The following is a 27,329-nucleotide window of genomic DNA, read 5'->3' on the forward strand; positions in this document are numbered from 1 at the left end:
TCTACTTCCAAAATCACTGGCTCTGCTCCTGCAGTAAACCTGATTAACTTCCCAATACTTCAACTTTACTTATAACTACCTCTTTCTCCTTCTCTGACTCTACTCTCCACTTGACATTCTTCTCTTCCACCTACACTGTCTTCAAATTTGCTTCCTTGCCTATTACTGTCCTAACTTCATCTCGTTTTCATAATCTAATCCCCTTTTATTTCTTTTTTTTCCCCCTTATTCTTTACACTCTTTTTCTTACCTCCCTTCCTTGTATCCATATCTAACATGCATCTCTGTATTCTCTGTATAAAATTTAATATCTTTTTTCCCTAGACTGTAACTGTGAGTGGTAGTAATTAATTCATGCACCTTTAATTTTAAAGCATATAGCTTATTTTCTTGTAACTATGTATGATAGTAATTAACTCTTGTAGTAATAATCTTAAATTGTTCAGTTTGTTATTATTGTTTTCTTTAACATTTATACTAATATTTTTATTTTTTGTCTCTATGTACTTATTTTTGTGGAGCATTTCTCCCCGGGCCTCTACTGAAAATGGAATTTTCTCCAGCTAGACTAGCCCGGTCAACAAATGTAAAATAAAAATAAAAAAAATAAATATATATATATAGGAAGGTGAAAGGGTCTGAGGAATACAAGGAGGCTTGCCCTCTACCGAAATCATTTATTTTATGGGCACTTTGCTTGTGGTAGCAATTGTTCAATATGATGGACTTTGATGTACTCTTCTGCAATAACTATGCATTCAGTTACCTTCCTTTTTATTTTACAATCAAACAAATACAAATACATGTGATGCATGTCTTACCAGTGTAAGTGAATGAAGCAGACTTACTCTGCCAAAAGCAAACAAATTTGCAAGGAGACTCTCCACCACATTAATCGATGAAACAGACTGATATAATGCAGAAAACCATGCGTTTGACTACTCAGTTTACAAACTCAAATATTTCTATCATTAAGGAAACACAATAATTGTGGAGGTACTTACAAAGCTCATCAATCCTGACAGTTTTAAGAGGACTGACCTCTATTACGCACTTTCCTTTCTGGACTGCAGGGAGACCTTGCACAGAGATGCTATTTGTTTCCGATATACTCCTGGGAGTTCTACTGTTACACTAGAGCTGCACTGTACTGTAGTGCAAACTTAAATTACTTTGAGCTTGACCTCTGTTAACACACTGTGATGGGAATTTTCCTAAGCAGCAAAAGCTGACCTGAACTGAATATCAGCTGACATGAATTAAAATACTAACAAAGTTTTTGACGAGTATTAAGGGTGGACCTGAAATCAAACGCAGCAAGAGGCACAATAATAATAATAGGTGTTTGGTAATTTTAAGAGAAAAAAAAAGAAACTACAAATTCCTAAAATGTAACTAAAACCTTGATCCAGCAGTGCAGCCATTGATAATCCTCCAGTAACATTTTCACGCACATTCTCATCAATTCAACTAAAACTACACTTGCCACTATTTATCTCTCTCCACTTCTTTATGGCGCTCCCATCCTTACTAACCTCCAGGCTTCACAAAAATTAAAACTTGAACAAAGTTTAACAAAGTTGCTAAATTTGCAGCAAATATCCCTTTCAGAACCCACCGCTGTATAGCTCTAAAAAGCCTAAATTGGTTAGACCATCAACTAACTTATGCACAACTTCTTACCACCTATAAAATTATCTAGCATCCATCTGCCTGTCCAGCACTAAAAAACATTCTACATAACTATCTCCATTCGGTCATTGCGATCCAGTGACCAAAAACTCCTATCTAATAAACCTATCAAATTCGTTGGGCACTGCCTGCACTCGTACAAGGTTGCTAAGGCTGGGAACTCCTTACCTGTATCCATCAGGTTAGTACCCTCCCAACCATCTTTCAAAACCACTCTGAAAGACTTCCAAACTAAAACCTTGCTCTGTTCTTGCTCAAAACCAGTATGAACTATATCCCTAAATGTGAATAGGCACCATTTCATTCCACATAACTCGTAACTCTCCCTTCTTTATTCACTTCCTTACTTCTATCAAATTCTCTTCCCTGGCTTTCTCTCCGAATGTAACGTAAGCCTATTTCCTTTTATTATACTAATTTACCTTTAATTTCTCTACAAACTGTTTAAATTTTTTCTAAATATTAAAAGAATGTCATATAACTTGCATCAATTCTTAACCAATGTTTTGATATTATGTCTAATTTGTTAGAATTATTTTAACTGCAGATGTTTTTGTTTTAATTCTGAAGATTACAAAATTATTGTTCTTAAAATGTTTTGTGTTAATTTGGAGCTTTTCTCCCTGGGCCTCTACTGAAAATGGGCTTCTACTCAGGTGGACCTTCCTGGTAATCAAATAAAAATAAATTAAATAAATAAATAGATAAATGATGAAATGCAACTGAAACAGAGCTGCAGGATGCAACATAGCAGGTTTATTACTACAATTCACTCAAAAGCAATACTGATAGCATCTGTGATAGTTTATTACCATGGTTTAATAAAAAGTAATTTTTGCCAAATGGAAAGCACTTATCTTATTATCTGTTGGGCAATGTAGCTGAAACTTCAAATATTTTCTGCAACACTTATCCATCTGAAAATGTGAATCACCTGCTTGCCAGTAATTCTATTGAAACAATGTGTTCTGATCACGCAAACTGATATAATAAGTCAGTTTGCTAAGTTCCGTTAAAGAAAGCAGAAGAGGAGATGCACAGCAGGAGAGTTGCTTCTGTATTTGGTTCTATACTGATGGTAATGCATTTCACTTTATAAAGCCTGTTGCTAATACTTCAGAATGGTTAGGCTAAACAATACATTTCTGCAGTTAAATGCTATAGCCTAGGGAAAGTTATAATGTGTATTAAACCATGACAAAATCTATACCAAAATGAATTAACCATAATCACTTAAACAGTAACATTTGCTGTTCCTTGTACTGAAGCATTTTCAGAACAATCTAAGCCATCATATTCAGCTGGAAGTAGATATATTTGTAGAGCAGTTCACCGACTCGACTACTTTACCTGTATGCATTCTGCTCTTAACATGTACTTTGGTATAAAAGCAGGTATGTTTGCTTGGTAGTAAATAGAGTGACTGACGTGTTGCAAGAGTGGCTCCACTGGTGTCACAGAATGCAGAATAACACCCCTTCCAAAACAGGTTTCATCAAAGATCAAGTAAACCAAGCCAGGTCCAACCTACAAAACAGACAACATAGAATTAGATCAGTAAACAAAACACACAATATGCATATAGCAGTGTCATCCTTACCAAAGCAGTTTAATCTCACACACACACAATTACATATAAATTATACAGGAACCAAATGTACTGCTGAAACGCCAATAACTAGTCCACAAAAAATAAGTAAAAAGGTTTATTGAATCCACATAGATGAGCGCTTTCGTCATACAGACTTCAACAGATCTGCAAATTTAATTTAAAATCCTTACTTTTTATAGGAAATCCTAAGAACATGTGACAACACATCTTATAAATATTAATTAGTTCAATCCTTATACTTTATATGTTTATAAAATTCATAAAAAGAATATATTATTTTATACATATTCAAATTAAACAATATTCCTTGTTCCTTTATATTAAAATGTGTTTAAAAATGTAAAAATATATTCAAAGGACACTAGCCCTATGCTTGAGTTCCGGTTTAATACTTATAGACTCAGTCAAACCTGGAAAAAGTGTTGCATTTAATTTAAATTGCCATTTAGATTCTGCCTGAAGTAATTTATTTTTCCAGTCTCCTCCTCTTGGATCCATTTTAACTATCTCCAGGATCCCAAAAATAAAGCTATGTGTGGGGTTAGCTATAATGTGCTTACTTAGAGCATTTTTTTCTTCCTTTTTTAAAAATACAATAACAGTGCTCATAGATTCTACGGTTTAATTTTCTTTCTGTTTTTCCAACGTAGAAACATGTGCAGCCTTTACACGTGGCCAAATATACTAATCCCTTAGATGTACAGGAACCATCCATTAGTTTAATGGGTATGTCATAGGGTGCCAGTAAAAACTGTGCCTTTTCATTAATATATGAACATTGTTCACAGCATCCACATTTATGCGTCCCTAGCTTAATACCTGTCAAATATGTAGTCTTATGATCTAACATAAACTTTAAATTTTTATCTACTTTATAAGTAAACATCGGTTCAGAACCTATATATTTGTAAATATCCTGATTACATTTAAACATGGACCAGTTTTTTGATATAATCTTCTTAACTTCCTTAGCCGTTTCCCCATAAGTAATAAACATGGATTGAGAAAAATCTTGAATTCCCCTAGGTCTCATATTTTCTTCCTTGATCCCTACACCTAATAATGCCATATATTTAACATTCCATAATGACAAAATATAAATTATACAGACTTTCACAAGTATATGAAGAAAAATAAGTGTTGACATTGCAAAGTGTTTTCCCCTGTGAGACCCAGTGTAGGTGCCAATTTGTAAGAATAAGGTCTTTGTTCAAAAATCTGTCCAGCACACCATCAATTGCTAAAAGGCATGGTTTGTGTGTAAAATCGTTAACTTAAGAGTATTTTGAAAATCGTCTACACAGGTACTTAATGGAGTACTACACTGACATGAAAGCTGGAAGGGTTGCATACTGGCTTTAGATCTTTTTGCATCATACAGACTGACTTAAAGATGGTGAGACTGAACAGGCTTTGGAAAGGAAAAATAAAATATTGGTCATATTTACTTTTTTTTAAATTTCTGACACCTTATGGAATGGTCTTACTGTTATATTGTACAGCATGAGAGTCAGAGGCAAAATGCTGTTTTGGTTAAGTATTATTAACACAGATATCAGATGGTACTGTACTTCCCTGAATGCAACAGAAGGGAAAGAGCATCACACAGCTATTTCTCAGCCCCCCTTTTTTACGTTTAAGTGACTCTGGCATAGCTACAGTACGGGTTCAACAAAATGTTTATAAAACAAGTAGAGTTCTGTAGAAAGTTGCAATTCTCAGACCAGATCGATAGAAACCTTTACACCTATGTTTATGCACCTTAAAGGAGTTCTTAGTTTTATAGGTAGCATGCAGTCCAGGAGACCACTGAGAAGCCTAGCCCTCTTTCCCAGAAGCCCCAGAGCACTGCTTGGTTAAGTGACTTGTTCAGGGTCATACAGTAGGCAAATGGAGGATGAGGGAAATTAGATGCTACTCTACTAATAACCTTAATTCTCTGTACTGCCAGCACAGTGGTCCAAACAACAACAAACAAGAGAGTTTGTGCTGTTTAGTGGTAAAGCTGTTTGTGCTAAATGGTTCATTGTTTAATGGAATACACAACATTGCTAAACAGTGCATATCTGGACAACACTTTTGTATGGAGGAACAGTCAGTGTGGTGTATTCATCCTGTCATCTAGAGGAGTATCTAAAAAGTCTACTTTGAAAACTGGGCATTCATAAAAATTCTTACTCACCGAAAGCCAAAAATCACTATACAGATACGAGAGGATTTGCAAGCTTCAAAGAGCTCTTCTGTAAGACACTAAGTTAAATTATACCATAATTAGGTTATTACAGATGTGAATGTCGATGGGTCTCCTTGAGCAAAACCAATCAAGTACTGTTTGTTATGAGGGAAAGGCAAAATGGCATATCACTTAAACATGAGAACATTTGGTACATAAGATTTTAAATGAGGTAGAAACAGTCACAAATTATTTTTTACTACAAGTTATCATTCACAAATACCATGGCAAGGTGTTAACTCTCCCTTACTTGTCAATGTTGCTATTCAATTAAATCCATTAGGTACTTTCCTTTGGAATTGCATGTAAGGAGCAGTATGGAGCAGTAAAGACCAATTTAGGGTATAATGTTGATGACAGACTTATCACTTAACTGTAATTCATTATCTACAGGTTACGAGTTATTTCCATACCAAGGACAATCATAGTAATGACCAGAACAGCAGGTTCAAAAATAAAATTAAAAAAATGTAAAAATAGGGTTGGTATCAGTAAATATCTAGCTGAATACTGTAAGGTTTCCATTGGCAAAACATTTCATATATAATTACTTCCTTATCACATTAACTGTACTAATACAATAATGACCCTAGAGCTTTTAAATAAAATAAGAATCGGAACTCATAAGTGGAATGTCATGCTATTCATCAACATGGCTTCTTACTCCCTCATACTGACAAGAAGGACACAGTGAGTCTGCCTTTGCCAAGTAAATAAACACTTGCATCATTTTAATTATTATTCAAGCACAACTTGGATCTATTGATAGGTAACAGTAAATTTACCCCAGGACTGTCCCCTTAACTACTAATAGGTGAAGGCAGCTCCTAAATGGTTTATCCCATGCACAGGTCCCCTCAGATTATCTATGGTATTACCACAGTTATTCCTGATAATATAGAATTATCAACCATAGGATGGGTAAGGCTAATAATCTACTACCAAATGGGACAGGTTTGAGGACTAAAAGGGAAATTGGGTATATTTAAAATGACCCATAAGAGCAGCTAGCCTAGTACTTGCCTATGAATAAGAGGAGTGGCTGCTTTGAACACTCAATCACAGTGCTTAAACAGATATGTCTAGTCTACAGTGCTCAACAGCAGCAGACTGATCTTCAGGGATGATGTTTCTTTTACATGTAAATTTATTTCAACAAATATTGGTAGAACACCAGATATGACTGTGGTCACTGATAACTGCACACCAATGCCCACAGCAGCATTCAGTTTTTTTTTACTTTATCATTATTATTACTACCACTACTACTATTACTATTATGGCACTTGGGATGAGGGATGCTATAAATGGCAGAAGAAAGATGAAATGCACTACTGTGGTGATTATTTCTTAAATTTTCTTTATGATTGAACATCAGAGATGAATGCTAAGCAGTAACCATTTGTTGGGGTGGGGTTCAAACTATGTGGGAAAGCAGGGGACAATTACATAACTACTCAGACTGATGTGGCTTTTTGGGTTTGGCAGCAAATGTTTCTCAGACAAGCAAGATGCAATCAGTTACTGTGACCATTTCTTTAACTTTTTGGGCAATCAAATAGAAGAATACAAAGATGGTGTGTGTGTGTGTGTGTGTGTGTGTGTGTGTGTGTTTATGTCAGAAAGTAAAGGGCAGTTACATGATCAGTGATATGGCTTAGTGGTGGGGCAGCATATGTACCCTTTCAACAAGCTGAAATATTTACTGTGTCTGTTCAGCTTTCTTCACAGTCTTCTGAGGGTACAAAAGTAGCTATCTTTTCTAATGGCAGCAGGCTATAAATGACAACAGCAGGTATATATAATCACCGTTAAATGACAGCTTACATTATTAACTAGGGAGCAGTGTATATGTCAAAACAATATTCTTAAGTACATTACTGCTTTTAATATATTTATTTATGCAACTTCTTCACAGTCAGAGGATGTATATCCTTATCTGAAGAGCAAACTCTCCAGGGTCAGCATGTATGTGAAAGGAATTTAAATATGTTGGTTGTAATACACAAATGCAATGAATACACAGACATGCTTTGGCTTTTTAAATTGTTAACATCCTTAATACAAATATCAAGTTTGCAGCAATTATGCAATATTTTTTATTTTCACAAAAAGCAACCACGTCATATATAAAAACATGAATATGTCTTGCTTTTATTATGTAAAAGTTAAACAAATAGTTGTCCCTGAAAGCAATCTAGCATTCTATTTGATTGCTTTACCCGATTATATTTATTTCATTCACAATGTGATTTCTTGCTTAGTTTTAAAGTACTATAATAAAACTGAACTTGACTTTGATGCAGAGCCCTCAGTCTACAGCCCTTTTTGATACAATACATTATTTAAGCATTTACTAATGGTGTATTGGATTTTAGAAAAACAGATTATGACATGCAAGGGTCCTGGGGAAATGGTTAAAGAGGAATTAAACAGACTGGGAACAAAGTCTGCAAAGAAACAAGCAACAGCAATGGGTCAGAGATGGGAGTACTCAATGTGAGAAAAAGTAAAATGGAAGGCTAATGTGACTAGATAGAAATATGAAACTAGCAATTAGGGCAAAAGGTACAGCTTACAAGATATAGAAAGGAAGGGGTGGGGGAGATGCAGTAGCCACAGAACTAGTAAGAAGTCAATTAAATCAGTAACCGGCACCCATGGGGATTGGTAGATGCCAGATGACTGTAGATTCTCGTTTGAGAGTTACTATTAAAAACAGGCCTGATTAATACTGTACCCTGAACAATTTGTTTTTTTTTTTCCCTTGTTCTCATGTTGCGGAGAGAGGAAATTTATTCCTAGCTTCCTTTTTAAAACTCAAACTCTAAAAAAACATAAGGTATGTTTCTGCAGGGAGGAAACAGAAAATGCAACACATGAAAACTGTACTGTATTCCTTCGATTTTTTTTTGCCAGTTGCTTGAGTTACTTAATTGAGAGTTTACTGTACTTTGTTTCATTCTTTACAAAGGAAAGTGGGGATAGAGGGCGCCATGCTGGGAGGGAGGCACAGCAAAATGCAGAGAGGGTTCACAGGGGAAATGGATGCCCTCAGGCAGAGTAAGTCATAAGGACCAGATGGACTGCTTCCCAGAGTTCTCAAAAAATTGGGCAGTATGTTGGCAGATACCTTCAACTGAAATTTTCAGACCAGACCCCTGGCTAGTGCTGAAGTACCAGAGAAATGGAAGACAGTATAATGGAGTACCTCTGTTTGTATACAGTAAAAAAGGGGGTGGCAGGAAACTACAGGCCTGTTAGCTTAACGAAAACTCATGGAGAAAGCCCTGAGGAGATAATATGTAGCATTTCTATAGGACACCAAGTAAGGAACCAACGTAGATTTACTGCTAGAAAGAGCAGAGTTAGAGACTAATTTGACAGTGATGAACTAGCATGCAGTCTACCTGCACATCTGTAAGGCATCTGAATTAGTACCAGGAGGCTTACAAGAAAATGAAGGAACTAGGGTTAGGTCCAAGACTGAGCAACTGAATACACGCATGGCTGAATGGTGGGACACAAAGAAAGTGAATAGTTTGCATAGCACAGAGATATCACCTAGGTAGAGTACACTTCATTGTATTGGTCTCAGACAAACCTGAGGTAGCAAAAGAAATGAATTAACTGCTTTGCTGAGAACCCAAACAGGTACAGCACTGGAGGATGGCGGGTGTCTAACAAAGGATCTGTAATGGCTTTACAAGTAGACAGAAAGGCAGCACAGTTAATATTCAGTGAAAAAAAATGTAAGGTACTGCATTTATGCCACAGCCCTGTTGTAAAATATCAGCAGGGAGGAGTGGAAGTAATGGCATCATAAGAGGAAGAGGAACACTTGATGCAGAGTGAAAGGCCAGTGGCAGTAGCAGCAAACAGAATGTTGGAATGCACCCCAAGATGACAAACTGCAGAAGCAAAGTAGAAATTCTTCCACTCTACAGAGTGGAAGAATTCTCCTACTCTTGTCAGGTGACACCTTGGACAGTTCTGGTTGCCATATAAGGAAATGGACACAAAGCTGCTAGAAGAAAGTCAGATTAAAGGTACCAGAAAGATTGATGGAATGGAGAAGAAAGAATATAACCAATGACTACAGGACCTAGAACTCTTCTTACTCTAAACCAGAAGGGATTGGAGGGCTTTATATTGCTGCCTAAAATCATGTTAGGGAGATGTGAGATGAGGAGGAGTCATTCTGAAAAGAAAGGAGGGAGAACATGCTGCAGATTGTAGGGACAAAGTACTTCCTGGATCTCTGAAAATACCTTTCAGAGGGGGTAGCAGAACAATGGAATGGACTAATGAATATATGGTACAGAGGGAATACACACAGGTATATACAGAAGGCACAGGACAGATGGTAAAAGGTTAAGGGGAAACTTTGAGAATGAGGATAAGTAGAATGCGGAGGTACTTAAAAAGAGGAAACTACATAAAGTTTTGGTTTTCTTCTACTGTCAAACAAGAACAAATGTTTCACTATATAAAATGGCCTGCTAGACTTTCTGCACTAAACAGATGCTAAAATTTCTTCTGATATTCCCACCCTAAGCAATTCCAAGTGTTCTCTAGATCCTACATTTGGTATATAAAAACTAGCTAGACTAATGCATATCACGATACAACAAAATACAGTTGTGTATGATCTTCCCCATAGTAGTAGATGCTCTACCTTCTCACTGTTGTAGTATTCATTTATCCCTGGATATCCTGCAGATAAGCCAAATGTGATTCACTTTGCCATAGTAGGTGTAACAAACAATACCAGACGACAATCAAAGTGCAATGGTTTGCTTAGAGATAGGGTGACCTTTTTTTGCCTGAGAGGAGGAAATAAAAAGCCTTTCAGTCTTGGGCTTTGTTATGTCAAGGTAGTAGATGAGCTGCCAATGCACATGCAAAGACTGAAGAATCATCTCTCTTCAACTCTTAGGTTCTGGAAGGAACACAGACTGAAGGACTGATTAAAAGTAAACTCACCACTTTTGGCATGAAAGAAGGATTAGTACTCTACACAACCCTATACTTGTCTAAAACAAGATAAGGATGCCCCTCCATGAGAGCTTGTGGTTCAGAAATTATCCTTCCAGATATAAGAGCAATAAGAAAACAGTTTTCCATGTCAAGAAAATAATGCCAGCATAAGTTGCTGGTTAAAAAAGTGACAAAGTCAATTCCTCTAGAACATAACTGAAATCCCATGAAGGAAGAAGTGCCTTGCAAGAGGGTCTCATTTGCAACACTCCTTTCAGTAACTGTTTCATCAAAAGAGAAGAAGGGGGATCCATGGGCAGACGAGCATATATGGTTAATAAATACACCTCAGCAGACACATACATTAAGCCATTCTGAAGTAGCTCTCACAAATATTTCAAGACCAAGGGGATATTAACCTCAATGGACTCATTATTTCCATCTAGGCATCACTTAGAAAACCTCAACTACTATTTAATACCTGCTGCACATCCACATAAAAGAGGTGCCTATAGGGAATCAAAATTGAATCATACTGGCTGTCAACTGAATTTTCTATATACCGAGGTGAACCAGTCACCCGTGAGACTGTGTAAGCAAGTCCAGAGTATGAGGGAGCTTGTGGTAATTGCCCTCAGCCAATACCATTAAAAGGGAGAACAGACACTGCCTCTGCCAAAAGGGTGTCACCGCAATTATTTTTGGCATTTCTGTGTCTGAACTTTTACAAGTACATTCTGAATCAGAGGAAAGTGTTGAAACACACAGGAATATTCCTGTACAACAGAACAAAAATGCATCTGACCTCCAAGCACAGCTGCAAAGACACCTGGAACAGAATTTCTATAGTTGGCGATTTTGAAAGGAGACAAACATCTACTCGAGGCATTCTGCACATCTGCACTAGATCCTGTACCGCCACTGCCTTAAGCTGCCTTAAAAGCTTCTATTTGTGCAGGTCTGTCTAGGATTTGTTTAGTCTGTTTGCCACAACACGGAGCTCTGACAGGATGTAAGAAGCCTGAAGAGTCAGAGAATACAGAGAAGCCAATCAGCACAGAGGGCAAGAGTTCATACCCTCAGTTTTCTGAGATACCACTTAACTGTGGTATTGTTTGTAATCACCTGGAGAGTATCCAGAGTCCGTAGGTGATGAAAAACCTTCAAGGCAAGAATCACCACCTACATCGCTGATATGGATGTGTTTACATGTGTCCTTGGGACTCCAAACAGCTTGCACTTGCTTCCCCATTGACACAGCTACCCAAGCAAAGTCAGACAAATCTGTCAGAACAGATTTAACAGGATTGGAGTGGAGAACAGAAATCCTGGATTAACAAAATTTTTCTCTCCACCACTAACTCTTGACTGATGAAAGGAAACACTGGCAACAGGGTTTCCAGGGAATGAAGCTGCCAAGTGCAACAGTTCTCAACATATGACTGAATTTTTCTCATGTGAAGAGAAACCATTGGTATCATGAGAATCATAGTCACCATCAGTCCAAGAATTGTCTTTGGGTAGAAAAGCCATTCTTACACTGGAGTTGATAAGATACCCTAGTCTTTGTGAGGGACTCATCTGGAGGTTCAACTTGAATTCTAGAATGCAGAGCAAGACTGAAACCTTCTCTAACAATTTCAAACACTTGGACACAGTCTATGCACAGATCAGCAAGTTATCCAAGAAAGGAAAATTGTGGACACCCAAAGTCCAACAGTGGGCTACTACAGAGGCAAAAATTTTATAAATACTCAAGCAGTGGAAAGCCCAAACGGTAAAACAGAAAAAGGGCGACCCAATGACGACAAATATCAGAAGCATCTAGAAACAATATGCAATGATAATAGGCATCCTTTATGTCCAGGGCCACCATGAAGCAGTGGTCTGGAAGAAGAGAAAGCACTGTCTGCAGGGTGAGCATTTTGAACTTGGGAATCTGGATTAAAGTATTCAAGAAAGGGCAGGTCCAATACTGGTCTCCTAGAATTTTCTTTTTTGAGAAATAGGAAAATTCAGGAATAAAAAAACCTTCATTCTCTCAGAAGGAAACATCGATTCTATGATCCCAGAGTCCAGCAAATGCTGGAGAATAGGAGAATAACAGAGTAGTCCAGTGGATAAGGAGGAGCTTCCTTGCATGAAGGAGGATAGTCTTTCAGTAACCCTTTCCTACAATGTTGAGGACTTATTTGTCAAAACCCATGGACTGCATGCCTCCTTCTTGAGAGAACTTGAAAGATGTAGCACCTGGAAGAAGACTTGAAAGACGAGCCATCATTCTACCACTTCCTTTTGGTACCTTGTTTTTTGTTAACCTGGGACTTCAGTTTATGAAGCTGCCAAAATGTATCCTGTTTAAAGGAGGAAAATTAAACATTTTTGACATACCCTGCATTACACACAATCAGAATCAAAGGCAGCATTAAAAATATCTTTTAAGTCATCTGACAAGTTTTGACTGTGCAACCAAGCATAACTCCTCATCAAAAATGACAAAGTTGTTTTAATAGAAATAGTGACAGCCACTTCTAAAGAATGATCTGGCATGGGAGAAACATTGGGAATATCTTTGACAAACCTTTTACTCAACCAACAACAATGCAGCAAACTCTTCTACTATTCATGCATCTCAAAACAAATTTCCATAAAAAAACAGATAATATTTTTAAAATGCTACTAGACTGGACTGCATCAGCTTGTCCTCCAGAGATTCTATCCACTTGGCTAGTTTACATAAAAAAACTGGATTGGAAGAAAAGAAACGTTTATTAAAAATGGTAGCTGGAGACACAGAAGTTGTGTCCACAGACAAAGGACCCTGGAGACTGGGTATGGTGGATGAAACCCTAAATTTCTTAAACACTATCAGAGAGAGCCTCAATAAGCAAAGGAGAAGGTATAGTTGTATAAAATATTACTGTAAGAGTATGTCTTTCTCTTCACTGTTGCAATATTCTTTACATGAAGGATTCCCTGTCAAGGATAGCCCAACATACTTCCAGTATACCAGAGCCTTAGGAATTTGTAGATGTTGTGTGTCACACGCATGCACCCCACAAAAGGCATAAAGGTGATGTACAGACTTACATACCTCAGAACTGAAAAGCCTCAGGAGGAACAATTATTCCTGGGAACTATGAAGGACATGCATCCAGAAGGAGAAAAAAAAAAAAAAAAGAATTCCAGACCAGGAAGGCAGAAGGAACAGGGCACAGCAAAAAAAAAAAAGGGGGGGGGGTACTGCAACAGTATAGAGAAGGACATACTGTTCTGGTAAAATTTTACACAACTGTATTATGTCCTTCCACATCACTGTTGCAGTATTCTTCATATAAAGGAGAGTACAAAAGCTCAAGAGGAAAGCTGGGAGGAGGAAGGCAAAGAGCAGCGCTCTAAAATCCCATACTGGATAGCTCTGGTAAAGGTAGCTCTTGCCCTGGAATCAAGAAGTCCAAGTAGCAACCACAAGGATGGAACTGGTATCCAAGTCTTTGAAAAAGGGCACCAGAGGAAGCAACAGCCGTAGTTGAATACACTTTCAGAGGAAGAAAGATATCTACCACGAAAGAAAGGGCCTTTGAGATCCAAGCCAAAGCCAGATATTTGGGTTGAAAGGAAACAAAATTGCTCAGATTTGCAAGTGTCCTTAGTCTTGTTAGCTGCCTATGCAAATCTAAGATGTAAAGAACCTTAGACTGATTAAGACAACTCACTGCATAAAAGAAGGATTAGCATGAAGACACCCCATCCTTATGAAAAAACTAAGAAAGGAGGAACTGTCAAAAGAGCCTGGAGCTCAAAGACACTCTTAGCTGAAGTAAAGGCCAAAAGAACAGCCTTCCAAGTACAAGACGGCAAGGAAGCTGAAGCTGCAGGCTCAAGAGGAGTCTGAGTCAATTTTTCAGGCACAAAGCTGAGGTCGTAGGAAGGTGGAATAGGCTTCCCGTGAGGCCTGATATGAAGGAAACCTTTAAATCTGGAAGCAAGAGGAGAAGTCAATGGCAGACAAGCAGACACAGCGGAGAGGTGAGCTTTAACTGAAGAATATGCCAACCTAGCATAGAGTGATTCACACAAATGAGAGAGAGAACCACCACTGAAAAGGAATCCTGGTTACCAGAAAGGCACCAGACAGAAAATCTCTTCCATTTGGACAAATTTGATTTCCTGGAAGTGGGTTTCCAGGCCTCCTGCAGAAACCTAAGCACGTCCTCAGAAAAGAGGTGCCTAAAAGGGATCAAAACCCTATCACCCAAAGCATCAGTTGGAGTGGATAAGTGAATATGGATCAGAGACACCTTGTCTTGTGTGAAAAGGTCCAACCTGTGAGGTAACTTGTGGTAAGGGGCCCTGGCTAAGGGAAGATAGGGGAACCAATTCTTTCTGGACCAAAAGGGCATTACCAGCAAGATTTTTTTTTTGGGGGGGTGGAGTCTTGCTTGATCATGAGCAGGACCCTCAATCAGAGGAAAGGTAGGGAAGATGTAGAGAAACATCCCTTTCTAAGGAAAAGGTAAGTGTTTTCACCCTGCATGCCAGAGGGCTTGGGACTCAGAAAAGAGGACATTGTCTGTTCAAAGGGGAGGCAAAAAACTACCTGTGGAGTACCCCATGGATGGACAGTGTCTAGAAATGCATCTCTGAGAAGAATCTATTTGTAAGCCTGTGCACTGTACCTGCACAAAGACTCTTCCACTATATTTTGCTCTGAAGGAATGTAGACAGCCAGCAGAGACACTCGATACTTGACAGTGAGATCCCAGACCTGAAGAACAAGTCTGCAAAGGTAGGGCCATGTCCCGAATTGCTTGTTGAAATACCACATCACTGTGGTACTGTCTGTGAAGACAGAGAGGCAGAAGAAAGAGGGAATGAAAAGCCAGAAGAGCCAAAAGAAGATCTCTCATCTCCTTTATGTTGATGTGATCTGACCTCTGATTGGGAGGCCAGAGATCCTGGACCTTGCAATAACTAAAAAAGCACCCCCCCCCCTCCGAGGCATCCAAAAAAAGTTCCTGAGATGGGACTAGAGGTTGAAAAGGAAGCCCTGGGTTGAGGAAAGCTGATGAATATAACACTGTAGCTCGAGTTTAAGGTATGGAAAGAAAGAAAAGGAAATAAGTAATCCAGTGAATGACAGTGTGGAAGCCACAATTACTTGAGGAACCACAGCAGTTTTCTCTTATGGAGTCTGGCTAGAGGCTTCCAATTGTGGAGGACATGAATCCTAGAACCTTGAGAAAATCCCTGGCTGTGACTAAAGCCAGAAGAAGGAGAAAGAAAAGCGATCAGAAAATGAGCAGAGCATCTAGATAAGAAAATATGTAAACCCCTCATCCTGCAAAAGGCAATGACAGGAGCGAGGCATCTGGTAATACTCTTGGGGCACTAGAGAGGCCAAAGTGTAAAGCATAAAACTGATAATGCAAGGAAAAACAGAGAAACATAAAACCTTCTTGAAAAAAGAGGATGAATGGGGATGTAAAGATAAGCATCCTTGAGGTCCGGGGATACCAAAAAGGCATGGGGAAGAAGAGGGAACAGGGTTTGAATTGACAACATCTGAAAAGAAAGGAAGTTTAAGGAAGTTTAGAAAGGAGTAGAGCTGAGAAAGGTCCGGAATGAGTCTCTGGATACCTTTCTTCCTGGGAACTAGAAACATCCTGGAGTAAAACCCTTCCCCTTCCTGGGCAAGGGGCACAACTTGAATGGTGCCCCATAGCCAAAAGCCCCTGAAGCAATTCTGGAAAGAAAGGAAGCTGTTTCTGAGTAGGCTGAGGATTGTGCAGAAAAGGAGAAAGTGATTTCCACACCATGAAATATCCCTGGCAGATCATGTACAAAACCCAACAGTCTTCAGTAACCCTTAACCAATTAAGGAGGGACAGGGAAAGACAAAGGAATAAGGGAACCTGGTTTGTCTTGAAAAGGAAGATTCTGAGAAGCAGGAGTCTGAGTAGACTTAGGAAGGGGGCACATTCCTATAACCCATTTTACCTTTAGGAGAAGGGTGATGTCTGCATACAAAAGCAGATTTGGGTGGATAATTCCTCTGGAATTTAAGGATAGGAGACACAAAAATATACAAGGCCTTGCTTTTATCCTGGAAGGACTTAAAAAGCTCAGCAACAGCAGAACTAAAAAGGTTCTTAATATCAACAGGAGCAGCATCCAACAATTTAGCCTTAATATCATGTAAGGGCTGGAGATGAAGCAGAGAGTAACATCTCAAAATAGGACCAAATGCAGCAGCCTTAGAGGAAGCATCAGTTACATCATTATTGACATTTAATATACTGGTGAACCACTTGAAAGGTAGAACCCACAAACTAAAGGGTCAAGACCATCTCTTCTGAAACAGGGAGGTCAGAAATTGTCTGAGAAGCTTGAAAAAGAAAGGCTAAAACATGCCTGATCATAATGAGTTTGGTAATTCATAGCTCCAAAACCAGGGTGGCGGCAGTATATACCTTTTTGCCTACATGCCCCATGGCTCTGCTTGTCCTTATCAGAAGGAAGTAGTTTAGTGGATGGCAAAAGTTTAGAAGGTTTGTCAGAACAGACAGACCCTACAGCAGAATCAGCAGAGGGACATTTGTACAAAAATTACAATCATCAGGTACCTTGTAAAATCTATCAGGTTTCTTAGGGACTGGAGGTTGAGAATCGGGGGCAACAGAGGCTGCTGAAAAGGTATCTAAGAGGGCAGACAAGACTGGAGGTAATGCACAAGGTTTGGGGGACACCATTTGGAAGAGTTCATAATACCTCTTGAATATCAAAAACATGAGAACATTCCCATTTTAAATATTCCATCATATGAGAAATAATATCCCCAAAAGACAGTTCTTCTAAGGGAGAGTCTGGACTAATAAAATCTTCCTCCTCAGATCCATAATCCAAGGGAGAAGGGATTTGAGAATACATCAAAGACTTTTCCCCAAAAGTTAAATCCTCATCAAATGACTTCTGCCGTTTTGGCCTCTTAAAAGGAGTAGATGACCATGGAGGAGAAGGTACAGAAACTCCTTGAGGAGGCTTTAAGGCCATCAGGGCATTAAACAGCCCCTAGGTAAAATCCTGCCATTCACATTGTGGATCTTGAACAGAAGGGAAAATATGCTTGTTTTGTTTTTAGTTTTTCTTCTGAGGAATGTTTGCTCAAAAAACCCTAGGAGGTTCTGACCCTTGCCGATACTCAACCAACATAGTAGGAGAATCTCTTTCTGAACTAGAATTTCTCTCTCAGATGTAATCAGCCAAGGTTCCCCAACATCTGGAGCAGATGTTTGCAAAGCCTCAGAAGATAAGGGAGAAGGATCCATACTGGCCTCCAACAGGGTCATGGCAGAGGAATCGGATAATAACTGGATGATTTTCTTGGCTTTCACTAGTCTCAAGAGAGACATCTGATGGAGGCTGAACAGCAGCTAAATCAGAGCAGAGTTTCGGGTCATCTTCTTGGTAGGTGGTTGACCTTCGGGATGGGAAGACTCTGCCATAGCACGTTGTGCCAACAATTTAAAAAAAGAAGTTATGTACTCACCATAACATTCCAAGTTTGTAGTCCATCTCGCCCTTCATTCTTACATATGGGTTTGGAGCAGACTCGGCCTTTTTACAAGCTCAAAGTCTTCTAGTTGACTCGTGGTTAGGTAGGTATCCCATGGTGCACCAGTACAATCCCCAGATCTTGCTTGCTGCTAACTCAGAGAAATAACAACCATAGAAAAAAAAAAAAAACAATGAAAGGTCTCCAGTGAATAATGGTAGCAATATTTTACTGTCTCCAGATACTTTCAGGATGGGGGTAGGTGGGTGGGTTCATAAGAATGAAGGACGAGATGGACTACAAACATGGAACATTATGGTGAGTACATAACTTCTTTATGTTCTGTAGTCCTATCTCGCCTTCATTCTTACATATGGGACATCGTCCCTAATACCTTATTCTTGGGTGGCTCAAGGAAAAATACTCCTGAGTACTGTGGAACCAAAGGATGCTCTACCCCTGGAAGTTAAATCCAATTTGAAATGAGTAACAAATGTGTGAGGTGTAGGCCATGTTGCTGCTGCACAGATATTATCAAGTGGGACCCTGGCTTGAACGGTTGCAGAGGTAGACAGATCTCGTAGAATGAGCCTTAATTTTTAAAGGTAAAGGCTCACCAATAAAAGTGTAGATGTAAGCTATACAGCTAGAGATCCACTTGGAGAGGTTCACTTTGGAAACTGGTAGACCTAATCTGGAGTAGGAGAAGGAAATTAATAATTGGTCTGACTTCCTGAATTCCTTGGTCCGGTGCAGATAAAAACGTAATGGTCTATCAACATCCAACTGATGAAACCTGTATTCTGCTGCATTGGAATGATTAGGGAAGAACACTGGAAGTTCTATGGATTGGTTCAAAGTGTTATGGGAACAGACCTTAGGGACGAAGGATGGATTAGTACGAAGTGATACTTAGTCTTTGTGAAATATCTGATAAGGGGGTTTAACACACAGTGCTTGTAACTCTGACGCTCATCTAGCAGATGCGTTTGCCACCAGAAAAAGTTTTCCAAGACAGAAATTTCAAAGGCGACGAATGAAAAGGCTCAAAAGATGGAGACATTAATTTGGATAGCACCAGCCGGCACTGGGGGAGGACCTCAGAGGATTTAGATTTCTTCTTTTTAGATCCATGAGATTGAGCAGAGCAGGAAGAGCTAGCCAGATCTTCCTCAAAAGAAGTCTTAAGGAAATCTTTTAAAATTAGTTTATTTTTCCTCTCCTGCAATACCCTGGCACTAAATGAGTGACAAAATAGGCATGTTTCCTGTAAGTGGATGGCCCCAAGACAGTATACGCAGTTACTGTGGCCATCCGTTATAGACATCTTCTGTGAGCATTTAACAAATTTTTTAAAGCCAGATGGCTCATGATCCTTAACCTCCTTAGACATCTCACAGAAGATTGCAATCAGACACACAGAGAAGAAAGGGAAAGTGGGAGGACTAGGTCCTGTAACAAAAATGGGCCTAGCCCTCAAAGCACCAACAAGACAACTATGAGGACTAGGGTCCTTTAACTTAAATGGGTCTAGTCCTGGTACAGAAAGAGAGAATCTAGGTCCTCTAACTAAAACGGACCTAGAAAGGAAGGAATCACACACACACCAGAGAAAAATTCAGTCTCTAACCATGCAAAAACAAGAGAACGAAGGTAAAGAAAACTCCATTCTAAATGCAAATCCAATAAGCGGAGCCCCGCAAGCAAAGTAATTATTTTAATATAATTATTTTAATCTCAATATACTGAGAAACTATCTAATATGCGCACACAGTCTAAACTATGTGCAAAGGCACCTACAAGCACTAATATCAACAATATCTGAAACTAGGGGTATAAAAATTTATAACACAACTCCAGTGAAGAAACTAACTGGCACACAGGATACCAAAAAGAACTATAAGGCCAACTGCCATCTGTTGTCAGAAATACTTAGAGAACTATAGTAACTTGAAAACTATGAAACAACCGAAGAACTCTAGCAACAGTTATAAGAAGCTATCTAAATGTGAAAACAGCAAAACTTAGTAAAAAAATTAGCAAAATGTGTTAGACTTAGCCACGGCCAAGAAGAAGCCCATCCGAATTCGTCAACATGGCAAACAAGATCTGGGGATTGTACTGGTGCACCATGGGATACCTACCTAGCCACGAGCCAACTAGAAGACTTTGAGCTTATAAAAAGGCTGAGTCGGAGCCAAGGATCAGCTCCAAACCCATGTGTAAGAATGAAGGCGAGATAGGACTACAGAACATCATTGGTTTTCTAAGTAAATCAATAATGAGGACAGACTACTATACAGGGTCTTAAGGACAAATGCTTGGCAAACAGTACATTGTGTATGGTCATGTGAAACACCCAAACAAAAGTGACACTGTTTGTGACAATTTTTATAGGGAATCTACCTCCCACATTGACATTTTCCCTTTCTGGATGACATCTAAACACACCAAAATGAAAATATACACAGATAAGACACCCCAATGAAGCACTTATCTAAAACATGGCTTGGCAACCAGCACAGAAGGAGCGTTCAGACCAACGATCAATGATGGCATATGGACTGGCGGCATAAAAGTTCTGAGGTGTGTATGTCCATATGTCACTTTTACACCCTATGCCCTGAGCGGGGAGCATACATGTAATGTACAACGTCTATAAATTCCTAAGGCTTTGGTATACTAGCTGGATATTGTGCTTCCCTTGGCAGGAATCCCTTATGTAAAGAATACTGCAACAGTGTTATGGAAGGACCCCTATAGACCTTCTTAAAAACATCCTCCAATATTGGGATCACAGGAAGGATGGGATGAAGGATAGGAGTTTCACACTCCAAAACATCATAGATCTTGCCAATTTCTGATACAGCTGAAGATTGCTCCCAACTAAATACATCCCTCAATCTAGTCAGAATTTGGGAGAAAGAAAATGCCTGGGTTCCTGTATCTGCTCATCAGCAGAGAAAACTGACCAATCAGATTCAGACATGTCTGAACTCTCAGATGCATGATCTTGTTTGAAAACAGGCTCCAAAGCAGAAAAAACTAAGGTGGAAATACCAGAGTTACTGTTAACCTAGGAATGCACCCCAGAATCAAATGCCACTATCTCTGGTGGGAAACCTGGAAGAGACTGCTGCTCAACTATATGGTATTTTTTTTGTTTCATCATGAATGCACTACCATAGAAGGAGAATCTTCAGATGGAAACTCTTCAACCCTTGCAACAGAACCTGCATCCCTGATTTAACCTGCACGTAAAGTGCTTGGTTCTCCAAAAACTTAAAAGCACACAACAAACTGGAAAATGAAACACAAACCAAAAGCTGTAGATGGAATCAAGGAGATAACACAATTCTTTAGTACTTTCATTCAAATTTATTGATGAACTTCTTCAGAAAAAAATTAACCTCTCACAAACACACCTCTTATAAGTTACATCAGACATCACATGACTTTCACAATGCTTTAAACTAAAGGTGTAAAATCATACCATAAAAATAAAAAACACTGACTTATTTACCAAACAGCTTAGAAAGTCAAAACTTCATGAAAAATGTCTTAATATAAAAACATTACCATATTATTATGATGTGAATGTTATTTTAGTGCTAAAAAACACTTAATATTGATGCATTCATTCAGACCAGGGGCTCTGTCTGCTACCAAACTGATCCGCCACAATGACTCCAAGCATTCTAAAATTAAATTGGCGTTCCCTATATAATCCACTTGTTGAATGTAATCTAGGACTGAAAAGGTGAACTTTTTAAAATTCACATAGTGAATAGCAATGCCTAGCTAAAGCATTGGTAAAGTCCTTTTTCTTAATAGTAAGTGTGTGCTCACATATTCCACGCTTTAAACATCTAATGGCTTTTCCTATGTAGTAACTAGGGCAAGAGTCATATACTGCCACATAAACTATATTTGTACTCTCACAAGTAAACCGTCTGTGGACCCAAATAGTTCTTTTAAGATGTGTAATATTTATTACTAGACTATTTAGTACTAGATGTATGGCTTATATATCTACATTATTTACACTTTCTGCAGGAGAAAGTATCACAAACACGGTTCACTTCAGTCAATGCTACAGTGTGCCCCCCCCCCCCACACACACAACATTTTCCAAAATGGTTTTTATGTTCTTAATTTTCTAATAGATGAACTTAGGTTCTACACCTACTATCTGTAGGAGTTCCCTATTCCCCATCAAAACCTTCCAATTGTCCTTTATTATGTGTTTGATGACACCCATCTCATTGACAATGGGGATGGGGAAAGACACTGTGTTGTCCTTTTTTCTGTTGTTACTTACATCACCAACCCCCCCCCCATCACCAACAACCCCCCCCCCAATGATGGGTTTGGCAACGTTTTGTCTTAGAATAAACACTTTTTATGTATATTGGTTAATCAAGCCTGGTCATACCCACTTTGTTTAAAAAAAAAGTGTCAACATGATGACGTCTTGAAAAAAAGTGTCATCATCAGATGCAAGTCTATTGAGGCGAATAAATTGCCCCTTAATCACCCCTTTCTTCATATGTCTAGGGTTTAAGCTATCTCTGTGCAAATATTGGTTGACCATCTTTCCTATAAATCTTACTCACAAATGTGTTACTGGACTTATCAAAAGCCAAATGTATATCGAAAAAATTAATGGTCCTACCAAAACTTCCCACAGAAAATTCCAAAAAATCTGTGGTGTGATTTAAGTCCCTAACAAAGGACTTAGTTCACTCTTATCACCAGTCCACAAAAATATCAAATCAATGAATCTTTGATATAAAATAATGTGGGACCTTGGTGGATGAACATACAAATATCTCTACTCCCACATGGCCATTACAAGCAGGAGCGGCCTTAGGTCAACTGGTGCCCTAGGCAAAAGGGTTACATGGCACCCTCCCAATGGCAGTCAAGACTGTGAAAATGAATCCAAACCAACTGGATGCTGCTGCTGGGACCCACACAATCTCGAAAAACCATCTTGAATGGCTCTGGTAACTGTCCTGGCAAGTTGATTGGTGAGTGTTAGGTTCTCCCATACCTGAACCAGATACTGTTATAGCCCTGGAGGATGTGTCTGACCCTTGTTTCATCCACAGTTATGGTACCAAGACCACCCCAGGGGACCTAGAGGTAAAAGAAGTTGAGTGGTCCAAAAGCTTGCTCTTTTGCTAAAACTACTATGGAATCACAAGCTGTAGGCTCAGGAATATTTATTTTTATTTTTGTGTTTTGTTATACACAGTATAGATTTTGAGGGGAGACAGTTTCAGAGTCTATCTAGACAGTGTGCAAAAAACTAGCCACATCAGTAAAAACTACTGGCGAAACTGCACTCTCAGTAAATAAACGGATAACATCACCATATTCTCCCATAAAATAGCAATGTAGACTATTTAAACTGAGAAACAAACAGAACACTGTACTGAAGAAACAGACAGAAATTCAGTAGTTCCACTAAGCACAACACAGATCAAACCCCCCAATAAAATTTAATAAGTGGCTAATTTCAGTCTCATATGTATAAAACCAGTGTAAATTAGCCTAAAATGAGGAATTCAATATAAACGTATGAAAAATTCCTGTCAAAAAAACAAAATGGTGCCAAAATCGCAATTTAAACAAATAACTTGTTTTAAAACCTCATTAAATAACAATTCACTTCTTTATACAAAGATAGAGAAGAAAGTGTGAAAACAAGTTATCCTTTCAAAAGATTCAAAATAATATCTTAAATCAACAGAAATAACAGCCATGATTTACTCAAGATTATGGCTGCATGAAACAAGAAAGAAGTTGAAAAACAGCCACAGTACATCAAAAAACTGTCTAGCCTTTCAAGAACAGTCAACTCTAATTTCATAAGGGTTTGTAACCCTTTCTAAATATTTACTTCCCATTTGGGTTAAAGTACTGCTAGGATGCATGATTTCAAAATGGTGGACAGCCTGTAAGCACATTGACAGTGCAGCTCCTGCATTCCTATACTATAATCTGACTTCAAACCAGCGCATCGCTTGAGAAAAGTATACCAAACATCAATGGATTAAAGCAGAAATACAAGTACTTAATTGTTTCATCTTTATTTTTCAAAAGTTCTCTCATTCTGAAGGAAAAATAATTACTTGTTAATTGTATAATTACTACATTTGGCTCTACTCTGGACCAAACTGTGCTTAGGCTAGAACAAAATGAATCTAAAGTTATGGACAATGAGCCAAAAATAAATGAACTGCAACAAAAAGCACAAACCAATGACACCATAATTAAAGAATTACAGCAAAAAATGCTAGACTTGGAAGTTAGAAGCCGGTATAATAATTTTATCATAAGAGGTATTCCAGAGAGCTTTGATAATCCACAACTTATTCCAATAATAAAAGAAATACTAAGCTCTCTTCTGACTAATAAAGATCTCCTGAATGAGATAGTGATTGAAAGAGCCCACAGAGCTATAAAGAGTACACAAACAAATGATCTTCCAGGACAGATCTACAGACTGCTTAATTCAGCACATGTTCAACAGATACTGTCAGCTTATACAGTTAAAAAGAACTTTACATGGAGAGCACATAAAATTACGATTACTCAAGATCTTCCTTTAGAAATTAAACAAAATCGACAGAAACTCAGTATATACTGCACTTACCTCATTGAAAATAAGATTAATTTCCAAATGAAATATCCTGCAACTTTAACATTTTATTACAAAGAAGAAAAAATATCCCTGGAAACACCTGACCAGGCAAAATCCACCTTTCTGCATCTCTTCAAAGTAAATTCTGCCTGAGACCACTCTTTTCATATCTTTTGATCCAAAAACAACATTTGGAAGGCTAAACAAGTGCTACAGCTCCAAGGAACTACAGAACAGAAGGATATACCACTCTTATGGGAAACTTCAAGCAAAAGAATGCAGAATGTGTTCTAAATAACTCTGCTTACCTGCCTGTAAAGAAAATGTTTTTGCTACACTGTAATACTTAAGGTACTGTCTTTTAATAACTGCCTTCTACATTTAAAAGCTAGAAAGCTATCGAACACTGACTGCATAGAGAAATGACTTTAAAGTGCATTTACAGCTTACAAAAAATGGAGTATTAAACTACATTTAAATAATGGGATATAACCTTTGATATAATAGTTTAAGAAGTGTAAATACTAGACAGTAGTTTCAGTTAAAATGTATAATCATTATTCTACTGGCATAATCACTGAGTTGCTTTTAAGTGTGTCTATGACCAAGGTACAAAAACATTTCTCTTTTTTTTCTCCCTGTTTGTCCAGTAGATGGCACTGGTTAATTAATAATATATGAGTTCACAATGATGTGCTTGTATGGCTTTTACCAGTGCAGTGTTAAATGAAGTTTCCAATACATTTTAAAGAACCACAGTTAGCTGCTGTTAGAAAAAATAATGCAAATATTGAATTTTAAAGTGCTGTCTTCTTTAAATGTTTAAAATGTATAATCATTATTCTACTGGCATAACCATTGAGTTACTTTTAAATGTGTCTATGAGCAAGGTACAAAAACATTTCTTTTTTCCCATCTCTGTTAGAACAGTAGATGGCACTGGTTAATTATTAATATACGAGTTCACAATGATGTGCTTATATGGCTTTTGCCAGTGCAGCGTTAAATGAAGTTTCCAATACATTTTAAAGAACCACAGTTAGCTGCTGTTAGCAAGAATAAGGCAACTGTTGAATTTTGAAGTGCTGCCTTCTTTAAATGTTTAAAATGTATAATCATCATTTTACTGGCATAACCACTGAGTTACTTTTAAATGCGTTTATGAGCAAGGTACAAAAACATTTTTCTCTTTTTTTCCTCCGTTTGTCCAGTAGATGGCAATGGTTAATTAATAATATAGGAGTTCACAATGATGTGCTTGTATGGCTTTTGCCAGTGCAGTGTTAAAGGAAGTTTCCAATACATTTTAAAGAACCACGATTAGTTGCTGTTAGCAAGAATAATGCAAATGTTATTGAACTTTAAAGTGCTGCCTTCTTTAAATGTTCATATATTGTACTTGTTTTTTTGAAAATATTGTTTTGTAAACTCTAACAACTGATTGAAATGTTAAGAATTATATGTTGCTGTTACAAAACTTTTATAAAAGCTACTTTTCTCTTTCTCTCTCTGTATATATATATATATATATATATATATATATATATATATATATATATATCTAAGGGTACAATTAACATACTATTTTAAGAAGTCTGAAGATGAATATGCAGTACATAAATAACAGAAGGAGCAGGATGGGCAGTCTGTTAGCTGATGACTGTTCGCATTTGGAACAGTATGGGTATTACTGACATCCCTCTGATAAATATTTACTCCTTGTTGCTAAAAATAATAGTCTCTTAGTTTCTTAACTCATGCACATTTACTAATACAGAGGGATGAGTGGTTAGGCACCTATTTAGAGTTTAGGAGTATAGAAGTCACAACATTTATTCTTAAGATAAATACACTAACAGACAAAGTTTATAACTGAATTTTTGAGTATCAACTAATGAGAACCTTCAACAACATTAATAAAAATGATAATCATAGACTCTTGGAATGTTAAAGGGATGGTAGAAAAAAGAAAAAAAAAATTAATCGTGCACCTCACATACCAAACTAAGGCTGATATAACTTTCTTGCAAGAAACGCACATGAATGACCAACTTCGGGTTAGGGAAAGGAAAAGAAAATGTTAAAACAATAGTTGCTGCAAATTATAGTGCTTTGTCCAGGGTGTGGCCATTATAGTAAATAAATCCTTCCAAGGAGAGATTACTTCCTATGAAGCTGACTCAAAGGGAAGATAGGTATTATTTACTACTGAATATCATACTTTGAGCAAATCATTACTCTTTCTTAATAATATATAGCCCCTGCTCAAATCAACAGCTCTTCATTTATGAAATCTTTAATATATTAGCAAAATACCCAAATCATCTGTTTAATGTAGGTGGGGACTGAAATGCTTTACTAAATCTAGATAAGGATAGATCGCATAATAAAACAGTCACAATCTACCACTGCAGCACTTGAAGAATTACAAAATACATTTGAACTAGTTGATCCTTATGTTAAATTTCAATATGATAAAACAATATCAAGATTCACTTTCTTTTCAGCAACTCATAAAACTTGGTCCAGGATAGTTGCTTTTCTAATTTCCCTTGCTTTCCTTTCTAACAAATTAAATTATGATGCATCACCTAGAACTCTTTTA

At 37.8% G+C, this 27,329-nt stretch overlaps 1 protein-coding gene across 1 annotated transcript in view; it reads right to left on the reverse strand.

Annotated features, from left to right (window-relative positions):
• The window catches only part of LOC122790793 (cholesterol 7-desaturase nvd-like), a 255,316-nt gene that overhangs the window by 20,712 nt on the left and 207,275 nt on the right, over window positions 1-27,329 (reverse strand). Inside the window, exon 6 of the mRNA XM_044058415.1 lies at window positions 3,043-3,219. Within this exon, the coding sequence (XP_043914350.1) occupies window positions 3,043-3,219 (177 nt within the window). The remainder of the gene's footprint in view (window positions 1-3,042; window positions 3,220-27,329) is intronic.

Source organism: Protopterus annectens, chromosome 16.part0, assembly GCF_019279795.1.
Source record: "Protopterus annectens isolate FY-2018-M chromosome 16.part0, PAN1.0, whole genome shotgun sequence".
NCBI classification, from domain to species: Eukaryota; Metazoa; Chordata; order Ceratodontiformes; family Protopteridae; genus Protopterus; species Protopterus annectens.